Here is a 21,887-nt window from a genome sequence, read left to right on the forward strand (position 1 = left end):
TTAAATGGAAACACCCTTTTCTATAGGAGATAGACAAAAACTAATATCGGTGTCTGGAGCTCAATTTTTGTCAAAAACATGATGGTGAAAACCGCATATCGATGCAAAAAAATTCTAGCTGTGAGCATCAATTAAAACGAAAATAATATTTTCTATGAGAGATGCAGAATTTTATAACAATTTAAAATATATTTAATCAACATCAACACATTTAAACTATATCTAATAACAATAAAAATAAATAGCAAACCAAGACATGAGATTTTGCTACAGGTGTTCGACATACCAACCGTCTTCTGCTATGGACTGACGGGGCAGTTTTTGAACATTTCTCGCGGAATTTATTAACTCAGTGGGGGTGAAAGATACCCTCTCAATAACTGCTAAGTATTTCTAATTCTTGTCTAGATTATACGGAAGAATAAGGAACCTTTATTCTTCCGCAAATATATCCATAGGATTTGATCCATGGGCACTAAGTCAGGCGGCCTCGACGGCTAACGGCTGGGATATTGGTTAGTTATTCAATTATTCTTGAAATTGGCTGCAAAATTTTTTTGTTAACTTCAGCTTTCAGATGCGGTGCGTCGTCTTGCTGGAAAAATATGTTTTCGAGTTCCATTAAGGGCATATCATTAATAAGGTGTCCAAAGCCTACTAGTTAAAAGTGGCAAACTTTTAAAAATTCTGTATTTCGAAGGGGATTATAACAAAATATCAAGTGTGCTATATTATTGGAAAGGTAATTTTAAATTCTTTTCAGTTAATTAAAAATATAGAGGGGTCCCAAATAAAAAATCACTTTTTCTGTTAATAACTCTTAAATTATTAATTTTAAAAAAATTATACTTAAACCATTAAATTCTACGTAAAAAGGTGCTTTGGAAATGTTTTCATAGAAATACAAAATTTTCAATAGCAAAAAAGTTACAGCGATTTGTTAAAAATGCACATTTTTGAAAAACACCCCGTAACTTCGAAACGGTAACAGATATTGATGTGGGGATTTCACCATCATGATTTTGATGAAAATTGAGCTCCAGACACCGATATTAGTTTTCGTCTATCTCCTATAGAAAAGGGTATTTCCATTTAAAAGCGTCGAATTTGACCCACCCTGTACAGGTAGTACACACTGTTAGAATGTTTTCTTCTTTAGACAAAGTGGCATTCTAGATTTAAATATAATAATTGCATATTAGTCCAAATCAACCAAGTATATTAAAATATAAATATTGGAAAAATCCAAGAAAAACATTACAGCTTGATAACAGCCAGCGTGTCTGATGAAATTAAAGTTACCAAGAAAGAGTACCATCAAAGTAAAGACCGCACGAACAGAACAGCTGTTTCAATGTTAAACATCGTTTTTTTCATTGATATGAAATCTAAAGCAATTAATTTAGCTCGTAAGATCATAAACACACCGAGTGACAATCGCGAAATTCCTCAAATTATTTATATTATTATTAACTTGTAATTAATTATATTTCTCGAAATTATCAGCAGGTTTAATAAGAGAAGTGTGTATAGGAGATAGGAGATAATCAATGTTACGAAAATACTTTACTTTTCTAAATGAAAATTTCTTCTTGGAATGACATTGTCTTTAATTTTGACATTTTATGCATTGTAAACTGGCCTAAATACTAAATACTAAACCTATTGTACCTACATAGAGTACTGATAATTTTACCATCATGAATTTGTTGAAAATGGGGCTCTCAATGCCCACCGGTATATTAAGGATGTTCTCCAAGAAGTTGTCGTTCCGTTTGCTCCTTTCATTAGAAATCAGTTTATTCTGATTCATGATAATGCCAGGTCCCACGTGGCGCGGGGTAACGAGTTAGGAGCACGCCCAAGTAGCATTTTCACGACTTGCGACCACATGTTTACTAAACACAACGTTGGATTAGTTACAAAAAATAGTTAGCTGCGTACCTAGGGTATTAACATAAATGTAAACGTTGTTGTAACGTTGTGCCGACGTTGAACTAGTACTACAACAAAGTAAAAGCTTCTGCGACGTCGAATAAACGTTGTCTTGTAAACTTTTTTGCTTAAGTGATCTTCAGGTGATTCGGACAACGTAGTTACAATGTTGGGCAATAAGGAGTTTTCCGACGTCACTTTCAGGACCTATTCCAACGTTATGCAAACGTCGTCTGTTTCACTAATTCCAACGTTGTTTAAATTTCCTTATTCTTACGTTGTTAGGACGTCGAGCCACTACCTTTTTGCAACTGTATTGAACCATAACCTTAAATCTTAAATTTTCACTTCATTGTTCTGTTCAGTCAGACAGTTCAGTGCTGTTTTTGTTTTTATAAAAAAAAACTTAATTAAAATGGGACGTAAGAAAGGCACATATAAAACTAAATTTAAATATACATCGACATATTACCGATACTTTATCCACTCCCTCGATTATTTAGAATATAGGAGGCGGCACAAGCTAGACTCTAGGATCACTAAATTAGGCAATCTTGCGACTAGTATACTACCTGTTAAGGCTGAACTGCGACTTTATTAGTCCAGTATGCGACTACTCGAACTACTCTATCTTAATCTCCAAAACAACAAAGTGAAAGCCGCCATGTTGTTGAATAAGAAAATGTTTCGTTCCTAAAATAGCAATTCCTGCTTTTTGAATACATTAAATTGAAATATTTGATCCTAAACAACACGCGGAAACAATTTTCTTCGACTGCGAATAAATTATTCTCATTTTTTCAAAACTCTCAATTTCTCCATTTTTTTTAAAACTTCTTTAATTTTAAGGCCAATTAGTATTTTTCAAAGTAGAAACAATACATTTATCAATAAAGTTGTTTGCGTTTAACTTTTTTGCCTTGGGTAACCAGTTACAGAGTTGGTTAAAGTGTTTCAATAATTATGATCTTCAAACATCCTCCACACTTAAATACTTTTGTTTTGTTTTCCTTTACTGCCATCTGGCATATGTCTCTAACTAAATCATAAAAATAATATTTTTACTATAATTATCCCAATTTAGGATAAAACGCGACTTAGACGCCATATTATTATAGTTTTTGTATTTCTGTGAATTAGGATTTTAAACAATGTTGCAGTTTGTCTGGAAAAATTATTTATATTAAATTTTGATGAGTTTTGCACTGAAGAAAACATTCAGAGGCTGTTTGATATAATGAAAACTATAGAATTTGACCACCCATGTGAGAAATTTCCTCTTATTTACATCATTAAATTATTTATTAGATTGAAAATATTTTATGCATTAAAGTTTACAAAAAATAAAGATTTATATAGTCGAAAAAAGTCCGATAGAACCAATAGAAATGTAACTATTTTGTCACATCTTTAATTAAATTTTGTTAAATAAATTAATTTTTTATACTATAAATATCTTTTTTTTTCCTAATCTCCTACGAGCTGATATAATATGACGAGCAATATATTAAATTACTGTGAGATTATACAGAAAAGTCCACAGACTTCGAGACATAGGAAAATCAAGTCCATTTAGCGTGTGTCCAAATTTTGACAAGTTTTCAAAAATGACAGTTTTGTTTAGACTGACGTTTAATTTCACCTGCCTTCTCGGTGAATGATTTCTTTTTATGGGGGTACATAAAATCTAACATTTACGGCCATGAAGAAATTCAAAACTTGGAGCAGTTAAGGCAGAAAATATTTAATGCCTTTGACACTGTCACCCCTGATATGTTATCCAATGTGAGGAGGGGATTTTATGATCGTTTGGTTTAATGCAAGAGGGAGGCACTTTTGAACAATTTTTGTAATTTTTTAAATTTCATTATCCTGTTTTTTTACCGTTTACCCATTACCTATCTTGACGAACATGGGAAAACGAACGTCCTTTTCAGGACCACAAATATTTTGATTGAGAAAATTGGTAACTTTTTTTTGGATTAAAAAACAAAAGTTGTTAATATAATATCAATTTAAAAGTGTGTTAGTACTTTTAATACACACTATGATATAAACTTTATTATTATTATAATGTACATTATTAATACTATTGTTCATTCGAAATGGCATTAAGGCCCAATTGCAACAATGATTTAAATTTTTCTTAAAGATAAGTAGAGCTTAGAATGAGCTGTATTTATATTTACTTTAATATTCACCTTAATTGACTGATACAATTTTTGAATTTGAGTTGTTTTTAATGATACTAACAATTTTAGTTCAATTTTTAATAAAATTTATTTAATATTAATAGAAATTCAAGAGATTTGAAACCTCTTTTAGCGATTTATAACATTCTCAAATGAATTACAGGTGCCCTTATTTTCTATGAAATCACACAGCTTTTTTTCATAGTCGCTGCAGTTGCTATAGCTATCAAAAACAAATTTTTAAGGTGTGAAAATTGCGACATACGCTAAATGGACTTGATTTTTCGTATGTCTCGAAGTCTGTGGACCTTTTTGTATGCCTCGATAACATATTGGTGCAGATTATTTTCACCCAAACAAATAATAACCCAAACTATACATTGATGCGGATTGTCTATGAACTCTTTCTGAAGGTCACAGAAACCTGAACGCGTAATTCGGTGTTCTTTCGCATCTGTTATAGGTAATTTGTGCTTTAGGTGTAGACGTTTCTTTAGCAAACTTTAATACCTACTCCCATATGATTGCCTAAATAAACGATAATATAAATAGTTTAAAAATATTTTGTTCGACTTTTGAGTGAATATTATTGCATACGATATCAAAATATAAATATGTGTGGAATAATTTATAAATAAAGCAATAAATTGTTTATTATTTCCTTATATGGGGACTATCAGCGATTTGGAGTAAATTCATGACGCTTTACTTATTTGTTTATTTGACATTTTTGCCAAACTATATCGCGTTGTGAGGAAGATTACAAATTAGAAGTCAAATTTTTGCTCTATTGAATAGATAACGGAAATAACATTTCAAATGATATTAGCAAAGTAAACGGAATAAATTGAGAAAAATAATAAAATTATTTTGGTTATTAGGTTGAAGATATTATTGAGAGATATTTTATTATGTAATAGAGAATGAATGATACTGTTACATTATGATACCAATATATACAGAGATGCCAAAGCAAGAGCATAATGATATATAAAACAACAAACAACCTGAGAGTTCCCAACTGGCAAAGTAACACGACAGGAACAACAAAGGAAAAAAATTGGTGCCCATACTAAAATATGTTAAAAAAAAGTTGGTAGACAGTTCTTTTAGTTTCAAAGTAAAGGAATTTTTGCAATTTTTGGTCCGCGGTTATTTCCCCTATCCTCCACCTGGGGTCGCGTCAGATAGGAGTTTGGAGTTCTCCACACGGATTTTTGAAAAAGGGACTACGGAAACACGGAATATCTTAAAAACTGCGACTTTGACGGATTTTGATGTTATTACAATTTTTTTAGCAAATATTATTCCTAATCTTAAATTGAAAACCGCGTTTCGCTAGCTACTGTAATTTTGGAGTTACGATTTTTTAAAATGTTTAACCCCCATCCATACCCCCTTACCAACCCCCCACCCCCACCAAAAACTAATGGCCAAATTCTCGGGTGCCACAGTATTTTTGTGCCAAATTTGTTTAAAATCGGTTTAGCGGTTTTTGAGTTATCGTGTTACAGACGGACAGACAGACAGACAGACAGACAGACACCATGAAAATATTTTGTATTTAGGTCATTTATGAAAACGTTAAACTAAAAAAACGTTTTTTTTGCCGATCTTAATAGCCTACCATACCTGTTGGTATGGTAAAAAATTACTAAGCGTATATTTTGAAAACAATGTTATAGTTGTTATATTATTTTAAAAGTTATTAAAAAAACAAAGAAAATATAATTATGTTATTTATAAACAAAGAATATAAATTTAAACACGAACATATCATTAAACTCCTTTGATAGGCTACAGAGAAGGAATTAAATAATTAAAATACTAATAATAATTACAATAAATTTGCGATTGTCGCTGTTTGCTTTGACATGCAATTAATTGCTTTGTTATTTTAAATCGATTAAAAACTATATTTAACGACAAAATGATGTTCTTGTATGCAAATATTTCAGATAACGTTTATCATGTGTTTTATTTAATTTTAACCTACCAGAAAATTGGGGCTATATTTTTTCTGATGTTTTTTTTGCAATAATTTTCTTTCACTTAAAAAAACGTGTCACCCAGTGTCAATTTCATCATGAAAGTTAAAGAATAACAGACCCTTTTTTTAGTTTTACGACAACACAGACAAATAAAATAATATTTGACTTCAATCAACAAAAAACCTTTAAAAAAACTTTATAAAAAAATTAGAGTCCAAGTCCAAATGTTTTGGTTCTGTGATATTCGATTCTTGAGTAAGTGCGATACATCATTGTAGAATGTAGAATATACAGGGTGAGTTTTCGACCATGTTCTCTATGGGTATCTCCAAAACTACTGGAGATAGAGACTCGGTTAAATGGGGAAAGCTGTTTTGAAGGGAGATAAATATGTGCCTTTCAGAATTTTGAAAAAGTTCATGGCTTACTAGATATTTCGAAAAAAAAAAATTTCGGCTATTTTAAAAACGATCCCTAATTCCATTATAATCTATTTTAGACAAAAAAAATTCAGATAAAAATTGGCTAGGTATAACTGACTAATTTTTCGAAAAAAAAACATATTAAAGCTTATATCGCTGAAAAGCTTAAAAAAAATCGCTTTTTATGAAATCATGGCTACCTATAGTTTCCATTTAAAAAAACATACGTTTGTGTCATATGTCAAAAATGACAGACTTTAGAAAAAAACGGAGAACACGATCTCATTAAGGATGTGATTATCTACAACTTTTATCTGAAAACTTTTTGTCTAAAACAGATTATAATGGAATTAGGAACCATTTTTAATATAGCCAAAGTATTTTTTTCGAAATATCTAGTAAGCCATGAACTTTTTCAAAAATCTGAAAGGCGCATATTTATGATCCCACAAAACTGCAATTCTTTCCCCATTTAACCGACCATCTATCTCCAGTAGTTTCCGAGATACCCACAGAGAACATCGTAGAAAACTCACCCTGTATAGAAGGGGTTTAATCACTGGGGGACCTATTGTGCCCCCCTTTCTTGAGTTGTAATTCACCATATATTCTCAGGGCTTTGACAAAAGTCAGTATTTGAGACCGTTATAGTTTTTCCAACTCCGATATCAGTCGTACCAAAGTTTAGGTCATGAATGGTTGTCGTCTCGGCGCACTCAGTCATGAGATGTTCTGGTGTTTCCCCATTTTCCCCACAGAATCTGCATTCGCCGTTTTTTCTAAGCTTAAATTTACTGAGGTGTTCCTAGAGGAGACAGTGTCCTGTTAAAATTTTTTGAAAGCCTGTACAAGCTCCATCAGAAAAGAAAAGATGTGTGTCTGATGGAGCCATCAGCTCCATCATTTTTTGTGTCTGATGGAGCCATCAGCTCCATCAGACACACATCATTCGTCCGTGAAATGTGATAAACTCCTAACTCCATTATTTCTAATTTTACAGGAGAGCAAAAAAACGGTACAAAAAAATATGTCCACATATAGGAACTATTTTCATGCGTTAATATGATAATTTATTTGCTGGGGAACAATAAAACTCAATATTTCGTGTTACATAATTTTTTTCAGACACAATAGGGAGATAGCAGATATTCGTCTTGCAGAAATAAGAAATAAAAATATACTTCTGGAGATAGCACCCTTTATTGTTTGAAATTTTGAAAATGGAATTGAATATTACCCAAACGGATTTAGAAATAATGAATTAAATTTAAAAAATATGATATACATAACCATATATTTAGAATATCGTCGGTCTAGAAGCAAAACATACCAGTCCAAAATCAATGATCCATTCAAACTTTTGTCGTTCAAGTCCCGAATTGCTTTCAAGTTGAAACAAGACTTGAAACGTGTGAACTAGGCAGTCAATCAACTAGCCACGGTTTTGGTAGTTTTTGGCAAGAAATATTATTGAAAATAAAAAATAGTGTTAACAATGAGTGTTAAATGGTCAGAAAATTTGATTATGAAGTTTTTTGAACTATATCAAAGACATGAGTGCCTCTGGAACTATCGCATCAGTGACTATAAAAACAAAGATGCAAGAGAAAACGCTTTGCGTTGTATCGACGCCATTTTCAAACTGAACCGGGACTATCAATTTCTGCTGCATATGTGAACTTTACTTGATCTAGTCTTTATTCAATTTTTGTTGATCAACTAAAGTTGTTCAACCAAACTTGAGTCGTGAGAACGCGCCTTAAGAACTTTACATAGAATCTTTCAAGTCTTAGGTGGCCGCGTGGTTAAATCGTTAGGACTTTACGCTGCTATGACGTTCTAGCCGTATTAAGGCACGTTCGAATCCTAGTCAAGGCGACTTTTTTTAATCGTTTTTCTTAATTTTTACATATTTATTATTGATTAATACAACTTTTAGTAATGTGTTTCTTCATTTTTTTTAAATTACTTATACGCGTATTCAGAATTTCAGTTAAATCGGAAAAAAAGTTTATAATAATACAGTGTCTAATGTTGTATAGATAATGAACGGTACGGAACCCTTTGTGCGCGAGTCCAACTCGCACTTGACAAATTTTTATTTTCTCCCCATGACGCAGGAGTAAATCTTCCTTTAGTATCTTAGGCTCCCTTACTAGTGGTACTGATACCGACAAACCTCCACACAACGGGGTAATCTGAACTTGATGTATCGTATCAGAGTCCAAGCGCGGTACCACTCTATATAAATCGGCGAATACAAAGATAGATGCTTGCAGTACTGTCGGTACCCGACCGATACGCACAGTACCGTGTGAATTTTACCCGCATATACACAACGGTTTTTAGCTACGAATGACAACGAAAAAACACATTTTAAATATATTTTCTGACTGAAAAGTACTAGTAAAAATGGAAACCTTGCTTCACGAAGCCTGTAAAGTACCAGGAGAGGACTCTAGTTCGGTTCTTGATAAGAGTAGTGTTGTTAAAGTTAGTGAAAGTACTACCGGTGATGCGCTAGTTATATGTAACGGTAGCAGAGAAGAAACCGAGAGATGCTTGGAGGTGAAGGATGGTGCTATTTCGAATGGTACTGTGTTCAATATGCAACCTTCTGACGCGCCGATTGACATCAGGTTCGAGGATATCAGTTTTACAGCAACTGAAGGAGGAATACTGCAAAGAAAAAGTAAATAACAACAACAACAATAATAACAATTCTAATAAACGAAATAAAACTCAATAAGAATAAACAGTCAGTAATAGAAAATAATATCTATACCTTCGTAGCAGATTCATTTCCTGAAAAGAATTCTGAAAAATAAGCTGGGAAAATTAAAAAGAAACAAAAAAAATCATATACAGAATGTTTAAACTTTCTGGTTTTACCTCATTAAGTAATTGTAGTATTTTGACAGAACGTCAATGGTTTATAATAGACGTGTGTACAGGGTGTCCCACTAAGAATAGCCCTCGGCTATATCTCGGAAAGTATTAGCCGTAGCAGCTGCGGAAAAAAATACGTATACTAAAGAGGCTATGGGAAATTGCTGGAAATAATTTCCAAGTTTGTAGAGCTACCGCTAGGGGGCGCAACTGCAACAAAAAATAAGAAAATGGAGTTTTTACACAATTTTGCCTAGATAAGGTGTACTATAAGTAATAGCTTCATAATCTTCAGTAAATTTTGAATTTTTTTTTGTTAGAGCCATTTTCCCCTATCTACCAAAATAAAGTGGTGGGGGAAGGTTAGATCTCTTTTTATTTGAATATTAATAACTCTGGACTGGATGATCGGAATTCAACAAGCGAGGGCTCGTTTAAAAGAGCGTTTCTTACTCTATATTGTATCATATAAACAATAATAATAAGCTTTTGAACGTAGACGCTAGGGGGCGTTGTCTTACAATTTAACAAACATTGCCCGTTAAAAAAAAAAAAAATGCAATAGTATATGTAATTTTAGCTGATAGTAAAGAGTAGTAAAAGCTTAAAAAGTCAGTGAAAACCGCACTTTGATATCTTCTTTCAAACCGAAGGTATTAGCAAAATTATAATAAATACCAAAAAATAAGCCCTTAATTACCTTATTTTTACAACACGGTATCAGTAGCCCTCTTGCTTAGACAAGGAAAGAGAGGGGACAGCTAACACGCGTATTCTTCAGTGAAAAATTTTTGAGGCCAAAATTTGATCGGCGGCCATACTTTGGTGACAAGATTTCGAGGTGACACCAAGCGAATTTTTATGCTTTTTGTGAATACTGTTTTGTTTTAAATTTATAAACTGTGTTGTTTAGTATGGTGAAATGTTCAGCGTATGGCTGCAAAGGCCGAAGCGAGAAAAAAGTGGCTGGAATTACATTTCACAGGTAAAAATCGACCCACAACTTTTGTTATGTGATCATAAAATGTAATTTTTTTCCATTACAGCAGTAAAAATATGTAAAATGGTTTTAATATGTCTTATATCACATCCTAACAAAACTATTTTTAATAATTCCAAGTAGTATTTTCAATATTCTGTATTATAATTAATGTTTGAAACTATAAATAACGCTACTGAGCATGGATTTCTCCAGCGGCGTAGGGAATTATAATTAGAGAAATACAATTTCTGCAATAAACATTTTTTTACATATTTTCCACGTAAAAAAATGTATAAAGTATTGTTATCAAATAGTAAAATAATTGTAAACTATAAAAAAAATGAAAAATTCTAGTGATAAAAAATGTATATGTATAGTTGTCATATAAAACTTAAATTTACCTGCCAAGATTTGCTGGGGGTGGACAAACTTGTGGTGGGCTACTTGTTACTATATTTTTTTAAATATTCTTTCAAAAAAATTGCTAATTTAGGTGTATAATAACAGTTTCAGTAAGTAATTAATAAAAATTTAAAAATAAATAAAATAATACAAAAAGCTTCTAGAATTGTTTTTTTTTTGTGGAAAATTAGAATATTCTTATGATTGAAGGTAACAAATATTAAAAATTACATTATTCATTGAATCCGTACGCAACTGTGAAGGGGAATTGGCTAGATTCATTATTTATACCGTATGATCGAAAAAAAAACGACGTCCAGTTGGCTTTGTAAATGACGATCGACAACATTCCCCCATATAATTTTACATATAAAATGACAGCAATCTTCATTTCTAATAGCCATCGCTGACGCCGTCTTTTTCGATCTCGTTTTGTATAGTTTTTGTCATTTTATATGTAGAATTATATGTGGAATGTTTACGATCGTAATTTACAAAGCCAACTGGCCATCGCTTTTTTTCGATCATACGGTATAATAATGAATCTAGCCCAATCCCCTTCACACTCTAGCATTACGGATTCAATGAATAATGTAATTTTAATATTAATTTGTGAAACTGTCATTTCCAAACAAACAAGACGCCGTTTTTTTCGATCATACGGTAATATGTATATACACATTTAAAACATATATATTTACATTATTTTTATTTAATTATACGTATACACACGTTAATAAATAAATAATTGTCTTGATAATCAGTCCACTGTTACTGTTAAATAAATTTTGCATTATCGACTGAAATATTCTAATATTATAAAGATGACACTATAAAATACAAAATTGTATATGCATTACCCAAAAATGAAAGATATATTAGTTTACGTTTTAATAAATATTTTATACCGTCTAGGTACAAGCTAATTTCTGATGCTACGCCATTGGAGAATTTCGCGTGGTGACAACTTGCTTCACTTTCAGCTGCCGTGTTACCTGTCCCCTCTCTTTCCTTGTCTAAGCCCTCTTGATTATGCCCATTCTAACCTATAAATAAGATAGAAACAGTTAGTTTATTTTAAAATCGACGATATACCAGAATATCATAATATCAAATGTATTAATATCTAATAATTAAGATATTAATAATAGTGAACAAGAAACGATGATTCAGTGAAGTCATGGTAGGCTTTGGAAAAAAGTTGCTTTTGACGTAATAGTATAAACGTCAAATTGTTATTAGATCAACATTTTGATAGTCTTAGCAGCGTTTTTTATCTTTTGATTGCTTTTTCAAAATGCCAACAACTTCAACTACTTCAAATAATAAAGGCATTTTGAAAAATCATTTAAAAGATAAAAAAGCATTGTAAGCATTTTAGGACATACATTTATACGAACTTTTTTACTTATTTTTATAATACGTAGTAGTTCTATGTCCACGGTTTATTGAGACACCCTGTAGGTATTAAAAATGGCTATGTTATTTGAAATACACTGATTCGTCTCGTATAGATACATATACTTCCTTGCTATACCTTAATTTGTTGTTCAAACTTCAACACAGTCAATGTCATGCATAAGAACTGGTTTTAGATATTTACCAAGAAACAAAATTTGTATGTTTGTAGGTCAGCCTTTAAAAGTAAAATCTGATTTTCCTCTTAGTTAAAATCAAATTACAAATATTTATATTACCACATCACTATTACATATTTATAACAAAATTATTAGTGAATGGATTAAAGAAAAAAAATGTTTGTATGTCATTTACATCCTTTGTAGAAAGGAAAAAGTGATCTACGGTATGTTCCTTTAAAAAAATACAGGGTGTCCCAATATACAGGGTTGTTCACCACATACGACACGGAGTATTGTAGCTAAACGATTAGATTTTTACAAATTGTAAGTTTTGTGTTCATTGAAGGACTGTTAGAGCTACAATTTAAAAATATTTTTACAAGATACAGAGTGTCCCAAATAAATAAAAAATATCAAAGTTGTATTTTTTTAAACGGAATACCCTGTATATTATTACATTTTTAGTTTCTACGATTAAAATAAAGGTAAATTTGATTAAGGTTTATTACACTTAAACCTTACCGTTCTTGAAATATTTTCAATTTTGTTAAATTGCAGTCAAAATTTTATTATAAAAATTATACTACCTTATACAGAGTGTCTAAAATTTTATTTTAAATAATTACTAGCTTTAAACGGCAATAATTTGTTTAATTTAAATATAACACCCTTTATATTTTATGAGACTCAGATGCACAATTTAATTATCTATCAAATTGTATTACACAATTTTTTACCTATCGCTTCAAGTTTCGGTAGAAAATGCATTTTCTTGTAATTTTAAATTCATTTATCAATATACCCATGGAATACTGACATTTTAGATTATTTTTAAAGATGTACCAAATTTTTAAAGAGTACAGATACTAATATTGTCGATATAGTTTGTTTATTTCATTAAAAAATAAAAAAAAACTGTTTAAATATTTGTTATAGAGGACCAATTAATATGATTCCAGTATTCAAACTACATTAATTGACTGTTTGCGTTGATTAATAATAATTGGTCCAAATACTAAAAAACTTAATTTTTTATGTGTATTAGACAGTGTGGTAAAAAGTAACGCTTTAAAAATGATATTTCATTTTTTGACAAATGCTTATTTATAACAACAGAGACATCCATTTTTATAACTTATTATTATATTGATTTCTGATTCCAAATCCACATTTATTTAGAATATATTATTTATTATTTTATTAACGAACATAATTAAGTATGTAATTAATTAGTATTTGGGCGGAAATAATGGTGGTATATTTAATTAATGGTATATTCTTTTATAAAGATTTAAATAGTTTTTTTTGCATACAAATGGGCTAGTAATATTATCATTTTGCTAAAAACGTAAAAAAAGCCTGTACATTTTGAACATTTTTTGCTTTAAAAACAATCTAAAATGTCAATATTCCATGGGTATATTGATAAATGAGGTCTAAATTATAAGAAAATGCATTTTCTACGAAAACTTGAAAGGATGGGTAGAAAGTGGTATAATACAATTTGATAGACAATTAAATTATGCATCTGATTTTCCTAAAATATACAGGGCGTTCCATTTAAATTAAACAAGTTATTGCCGTTTAACGCTAGCAATTAATTAAAATAAAATTTTAGGCCCTCTGTATAAAGTAGTATAATTTTTATAATTGCAACACAATAACTGATCAATAAATAAACTTCAGTAAATATTTAGTATTAAAAACTTTGTTACCTTTGGAGAAATGAAGCCTTAAAATTTTGACTGCAATTTCACAAAATTGAAAATATTTCAAGAACGGTAAGGTTTAAGTGTAATAAACTTTAATCAAATTTACCTTTATTTTAATCGTAGAAACTAAAAATGTAATAATATACAGGGTGTTCCATTTAAAAAAATACAACTTTGATATTTTTGATTTATTTGGTACACTCTGTATCTTGTAAAAATATTTTTAAATTGTAGCTCTAATAGTCCTTCAACGAACCCAAAACTTACAATTTGTAAAAATCTAATCATTTAGCTACAATACTCCGTGTCGTATGTGGTGAACAACCCTGTAGACATAGAACTACAATGTACTTTTGGATTTTATTAATTCTGACAAAATATCAAAAGATAACTTTTAATTGGCATTAAACGGCCTACACAGTTTTGATATCAAAAGAAAAACTCAGTGGCGCACATGTTTTTTTATTTAAATATTCCAGTGATAGCCCACATGCACGTCCCTGATGAATCTGTCAACACTTTTTTACCATTAAAATATGTAGCACTTATAGTAACTTTTAAAAAATACATAGTGTTGCATTTGAAATAACAAAGTTTTTATGTAAAATAAATATTTAAAATACACCAGCAATTTTTGATACCCCTGTATACATTTAAGGAAGGAATAACATTTTTTTGTAAAGTTTATTTCTCTACCTTTAAACTAAGCACAAGAACTAATTCTGAAAAGTAATGTACAGGGTGTTAATAATCTATTCTATTGTAGCAAGCAAATTTAAATATCTTTAAATATCTTAAAAACCAAAAATTTTAAACATATTTAACCATTATAATAAATACCTTTTTTTGTGCCCAAGAATCCACAAATGAATTAAAATACAGGGTGTGTGTTCCATAAGAAAAAATATAACTTTGGTATGGATCTTAGTTCTGAAACACCCTGTACATTTTAAAATAATTTTAAATTGTGCACATTACGTCCGCACATATACCTATAAAATATTTTGTTTCTACATCTTTCCGTTTTCGTGTAATCAACCGAGGCGAATGAGGTGCCCCACCCTGTAGTATATCTCTAGTGAATCATTTCCTGTTCTCAAAATTTTCGGCGCATATTTGAAATTTTAGGTTTTTGCTACACGGAATATTGGGACACACTGTTCGTACAAATTTACAAACTTGAAATATTTTTTATCTTTATGAAATTTTTTTTGGCACTTTGACACCACATCCTCATGATGTATCGTCTAAAAATACTCAAAATAATAAACTTTTTAAAAAAATATCATAATCTTGATCAAATTTATATTTATCTATATATTTTTTAAATAAACTTCATTAATCCTTCTCTGATAATGACTGACTCATTTAGAATTCATTGTCCTTATTTTATCAATATAATTACAAATCCCAACCATTGATCTTTGGAACAAACTCCGCCAAGTTTAAATGAAATAAAATCCATTTTTTTTAATTTGTACTGTGTAATAATTGTTCTAATGAAAAGTACCTTGTATAGATAATTGAGTTAAGTAGGATTTTTGGATATTGAACAGTGATAAAAAATAATCGAGGTACAAAGGTTGACGTTTTTGTAAATACACGACAAAATTGTAAATTCTTTGTTTTAAAACCTCGAACATATTGGTTCTTATCGTTTAGGTTTAAGTGTACGCCTTCCTTGAGCTAGTTTAAAAAAAAATACTCTAATTACTGTGTAAGGTCACTAGAAGTACTAAGTAGCATTACTCGTATATAGTCTATAAAATGAATAACTTTGAATTTTGACCGTTATTTTTTACCAACATGGCAAATATAAAATCCCTCTATCAAAAAAGTTACTGATATTCTTTAAATTGAGTGCCTGAACGAATCAGATAGGTAACTCTTTTTACTTTCGTGAAATAGAAAAGGAAAATAATAAAACAAGTGACAGTTCTTCCGCTTCTTGCAAAAATCAACACGAAATGTCATAATTGACAAAAGTAAAATGTCATCAGCTTTTGACATTTCTAAATATTAGACCAATGCCGTCTCTAATAGAACAGCCACGGAGCGAGATTTATGACGTCACGCTAGTTAGATACTACGGACTAATAAATATGTTGTAGAATACACGGAAAACATAATTATTCCTCGTATTTTTGGTTTGTATTTTAAAAGTGATATAGTTTACATGAAATATACATAATACACAGTTAATAAATACAATATAATATATACCTATTTATTGTAATAAATACTTTGGCAAATAAACTATGAACCATACAAATGCAGCAAATGTTTTACAATATACAAATAATGAATAGGTAGTACATAAGATAATGGGTAAAATGTAAAGTATATTTTAAATTTTGGGGTTTGAAAATCGATCTAATTTAACAAAAAACATTCAATATCTACTAATAGTGATGTATTATTATTTGCATTCACAAAATTTATTTATATAGTATAATGTTTACTGCAATTAATAAACTAATATAAACTTGTCAAATGATGACCACACATTTTTTTAAATTATTATTCTTAACACAAAAACTATCTACATTGACGATTTGGAGTACGATTTCAGCCATATTGTAAAACATTTGCTGCATTTGTATGGTTCATAGTTTATCTGCCAAAGTATTTATTACTATAAATAGGTATATATATTGTATTTATTAACTGTATATTATGTATATTTCATGTAGACTATATCATTTTTAAAATACACACCAAAAATTCGAGGAATAATAATGTTTTCCATGTATTCTACAACATATTTATTAATCCGTAGTATCTAACTAGCGTGACGTCATAAATCTCGCTCTGAGGCTGTTCTATTAGAGACGGCATTGCGTCAGCATGGCCGCAAGTTGCTAACCTAATAAAATTAACACTAGAAAAGCCCGCGGGAACTGTCAAATTCAAAGTTATTCGTTTTACAGACTATACCTAGAGTTAACATACATAATAATATCTACCATATAATCGAAAAAAAAATTGAAAATCAATTTTATTTTTTCCTGTCGTTACTTTTTAGAAAATCAAAAAACTAATTGCACATTCTCATAGTCATTTTATTAGGGCTATCCGATAGTATGTTTAGATTTTCAAATTAGCTGATAATTTGTGAGATACAGAGGCCAACTTATTTTTTTTAAATACGGACCTGCATTTTTTATTTCAGATTTTGAAAAAACTCGGTCTTCTGAGTATAATGATATGCCACACTGAATTTTTGTTTAACATTTGAACACAATTTCTTTAAACTAATTTCAAGTACGGCTCTGTTTTTTTTTAAATATTTAATCTATTCATCGTTACAATATTGATAAGGTTTCGAACTTAACAATGACGTGAGGTAAAACATTGAATACGAAAAATAAAATGCAATAAAATAATAAAAAACAATATAAATCTATGCTAATATATAAAATCCTTAAGTTCCTGCTCAAACCACGAATTTCCAGTTCCAAGAGGGTGAAACCACCCCTCAAATATTACAATATTTTTTATTTATAAAACGGCCAACTTTCCGAAAAAACGCTTAAACACGTATATTTTATTTTGTTTCTTTTACATATTTTAAGATTTTTTTAAAAATGTATACAGGGTGTTTCGAAAAATCTGGTCATTGATTAATCACGATCCTGCTTAAAGCGCTTGACGTAAAAAGTTGATTTTTGGAAAACAGATTGACTTTAGGGTGTAGAGGTTCGATAAGAAGGGATTTTTCGAAACTCGAATTCTAAGGGGGTGAAACTATCCCTCAAATATTAAAATATTTTTTTATTTAAAAACCGGTGAGTTTTTCGGAAAAACTCTAAAACACGTATATTTTATTTTGTTGTTTTACATATTTTAAGATTTTTTATAAATTTATACAGGGTGTTTCATAAATTATGAATCACGATTCTGCTTAAACTGCTTGACGTTTAAAGCTGATTTTTGGCAAACGGATTGACTGTGGGGTGTAGAGGTTCGATAAGGAGGGGTTTCTCGAATCTCAAATTCCAAGAGGGTGAAAACGCCCCTCAAACATTACAATATTTGTTATTTAAAAAACGGTTAGTCTTTCGGGAAAACGCTTGCACAAGCATAATTTATTTGGTTTTTTTACATATTTTGAAATTTTTTAAAAAGTCATACAGGGTGTTCCAAAAAGTTGGGTCATTTCTTAACCACGATTCTGCTTAAACTGCTTGACGTAAAAAGGTTATTTTTGGCAAACGGATTTTTCGAAAGTCAAATTCCAACGAGATGAATCTACCCCTCAAATATTACCAAGTTATATAATAATATCGCCATATTGTTTTTTCTCATGCTGACATAAATGTGAGAAAATTTTATCCAGTTTGTATGTTAATGGAAATTCTCGCTTTGTTTTATCATCACCATTACAAATGATTAATTCGACGCGAACGAAGTCGCTGGTACACGCTAGTATAATAAAGAATATATAAAGAAGGATAATATAATATAAACAATTAAATCATTTTTCTGAAAGATGAATTGGAAATGGTAGAGCAGTGTAATGTCCAGCGAGGTTCCTGGACTGATCGCAAAGGGACATTATTTGACGTCATTTGTAAAAGTGAAATCAATAATACATCTCAAGATTTACAATAAAGAGTACAAAATGCATTCGGAAGTATAAGAAGAAAGTTCAAAGAGCTATAAATAAAATTGAAGGAAAAATAAATTTGTGCAATAGGGAGGGTGGTAACCCTTTCGAACATGTAGAGCATTAGAAACTAGTTTGTAAAAGTTGATTTATTTATAATAATAGAAAACAAATTTCTTGCAGTAGAGGTATATAATAAAATTATATAGGATTCTTGCCACTTAACTGCTAATATAGAAATTTAATTCTACGCTGTGTTTGTCATAATACGGATCAACCTGCTCTCACTACCGGTTTCGGAGTCCTACTCCATCATCAGATGAGCTTGGGAGATCCACAAAATGACAACCACAGCGCAGAGATAGTTAATTCCGACTTGTCGGAAAGTATTCCCGAACGGGAGATAGCGGCCTGCGTGCAATGGTAGTACTTTCGTACCACCGAGGCGCAACTATCGATAGTAAAAGGATGGTAAAAGGCTTTTTTTCAGGCAAGCCAAATTATAAAAATAGAAAACAAATTTCTTGCAGTAGAGGTATATAATAAAATTATATATGTACAATCTATATATAATTTTAATTGTATACAATCTATTAAATTACTGTGAGATTATATGCCTCGATCACATATTGGTGCAGACTATTTTAACCCAAACAAATAATAACGCAAACTATACATTGATGCGGATTGTCTATGAACTCTTTCTGAAGGTCACAGAAACCGAAACGCGGAATTCGGTGTACTTTCGCATCTGTTATAGTTAATTTGTGCCAATGCTCGTACCCTGTAGACATGAACACTGTATAAATAAATTTAAATAGTTCGATTGGTTTTACAACGCACGATCATTCTCCAAGAAGATCAAGTTTTATCAATACAACGGAAATATTCGACAAAAATAAACCGTGATGAAGAAAACAACATTCTTATAATAGTTTTACAATAACTATAGTTTATTCTGACCCACAGGGGTTACACGAGTGTTGTAATCTTTATATAAAGTTTATAAGATATGAAAATATCGAATATCATGCGCAAAATCACTATTCAGAAAGGTCATGTTCTATAACTAGCCCAAAAAAATGTTTTTGGGGGGAATTTACTATTTTGTAATAGCATGAGAGATTGAGTAATATATTTTCTAACAATTTTAATTAAACAATTCTGTTAATTTGTGGTGTTATCGCTTTCAGAAAACGCTGATGTATAAATTTTAAATTAATTTGTTTAAAACTCGTGTATGAGAATTTAAAAGTTTGCAAATTTTTGCTGATAAATGTGTGTATGTAATAAAATGTATAAAGTAGAATATAAGAGAAGGGGATTAATCTAGCGTTGCCAACTTTCAAAATAAAAAATAGAGGACGAGAGGGTAAAAAAGAGGCACAGGTGAAACATTTTTTATACTCAAAACTTGTTAAAATAAAACAAACCATTTTGAACAAAACTTCTTTTTCAAAACATGAGCCAAGGATAAGTAAACATAAAATAGTTACACGTGTTTATCGCTTCCACAAATATCTCTTTTACATAAATATTTCATCGACTTCTTTTCTGTACAGGGTGGGTCAAATTCGACGCTTTTAAATGGAAACACCCTTTTCTATAGGAGATAGACAAAAACTAATATCGGTGTCTGGAGCTCAATTTTTGTCAAAAACATGATGGTGAAAACCGCATATCGATATCTGTTACCGTTTCGGAGTTACGGGGTGTTTTTCAAAAACATGCATACAAAATTTTCCATAGCAAAAAAGTTACAGCGATTTGTTAAAAATGCACATTTTTGAAAAACACCCCGTAATTCCGAAACGGTAACAGATATTGATGTGCGGTTTACACCATCATGTTTTTGATGAAAATTGAGCTCCAGACACCGATATTAGTTTTCATCTATCCCCTATAGAAAAGGGTGTTTCTATTTAAAAGCGTCGAATTTGACCCACCCTGTACAAACGAGTGGGAGTGGCGAAAGACACAGATTAACAATTTTTTAAAGCACTCTGGTGATACACAAACATTTTTTAGATTTTGAATTTGGTACGTAATAAAGAAGACTTTTTCAATAACGCTAGAGAAAAGAGGACAGTGAGATCAAAAAGAGGACTGTCCTCTGGAATAGAGGACGGTTGGCAACCCTAGGTTAATCACCGCGACCATACAGATCTATTTTTTCTCGAGTTCTTGAGTTATAACTTAACTTTGGGGTTACTTCATTATTACCACAGAATCTGCATGTTCTTTAGTTTCAATCTACTTATGTGTTTGTTGAGACTGTGTCCTGTCCAATCCGAAGAGTGTTTTAACTTAAATCAATGAAAATCTTTGATTTTTCTCGGATGTAGGTTCTGAGAAATTTTTTCGAGTGTCTTAGACCGTTGGAGGAGTCCCATTCCAGGTTACGGACGGACTCTTCCAGGTTCTTGAGTTCCACCTTATTTTACTTCTTCTTCAGTTACTATAGTCTGTCCAACGAGAAGATCCTTGACAGTGATAGATGTGTCTGTCATTTTAATTTCAAAGTAGTTATTTTATTTTACAAAGAAATAAGTTGGTACGACTGGAACGCATAGCAGGATATATTTAAAATTTGATTGACAAGATGACAAGTGATTACTTCAAAATTGTATAAAACTGAAAAAATGTAATCGAGTTATTTTATTTAATAAAAACGGTATGTGTTAATACAAAACAAACAAGAACAAGGCACTACATACCAAAAAAATATAAAAAATAACTATTATTTACTTTCAAGCTTTATGAAACTACCCGCATTTATGATTATATTTATCAATATAACTTATGTACAAATACAAATTTGTAATATTCCACAGGTATAAATAAAACAACATAGGTAAATACAACAACTATTTTATTAATAATAACACCTACCAAATTTTATACCTTAAAGGTGGATTAATTACCTTTAATCTTAATTTTTTTAAACCAGTACCTTTTGACATTATTTTTCTGCACCAGTACTAAAATCCATTATTTACCTATCGTGTGATGTCGATATTTTACAGCTACTCCAGTTTTTAGTATGTGTTTAGTTTGATCCTTATATACGAAATGCACTTATCTACGACGAAATGGTATACAAACTTTATCGATGGCAACTTCATTGGTGTATAAGACTTTCTGCCTGGGCAGCGTGTATTAACCATAAACTG

At 30.6% G+C, this 21,887-nt stretch overlaps 1 protein-coding gene across 1 annotated transcript in view; it reads left to right on the top strand.

Moving 5' to 3' along the window:
* Positions 1-8,793: 8,793 nt before the first annotated feature.
* LOC115890335 (ATP-binding cassette sub-family G member 1) overlaps positions 8,794-21,887 on the top strand; it is a 51,640-nt gene continuing 38,546 nt past the window's right edge. Inside the window, exon 1 of the mRNA XM_030910528.1 lies at positions 8,794-9,232. Within this exon, the coding sequence (XP_030766388.1) occupies positions 8,953-9,232 (280 nt within the window). The 5' untranslated portion in view covers positions 8,794-8,952. The remainder of the gene's footprint in view (positions 9,233-21,887) is intronic.

This window comes from Sitophilus oryzae, unplaced genomic scaffold (assembly GCF_002938485.1).
Source record: "Sitophilus oryzae breed Bouriz unplaced genomic scaffold, Soryzae_2.0 scaffold_863_pilon_pilon, whole genome shotgun sequence".
Classification (NCBI taxonomy): Eukaryota; Metazoa; Arthropoda; class Insecta; order Coleoptera; family Curculionidae; genus Sitophilus; species Sitophilus oryzae.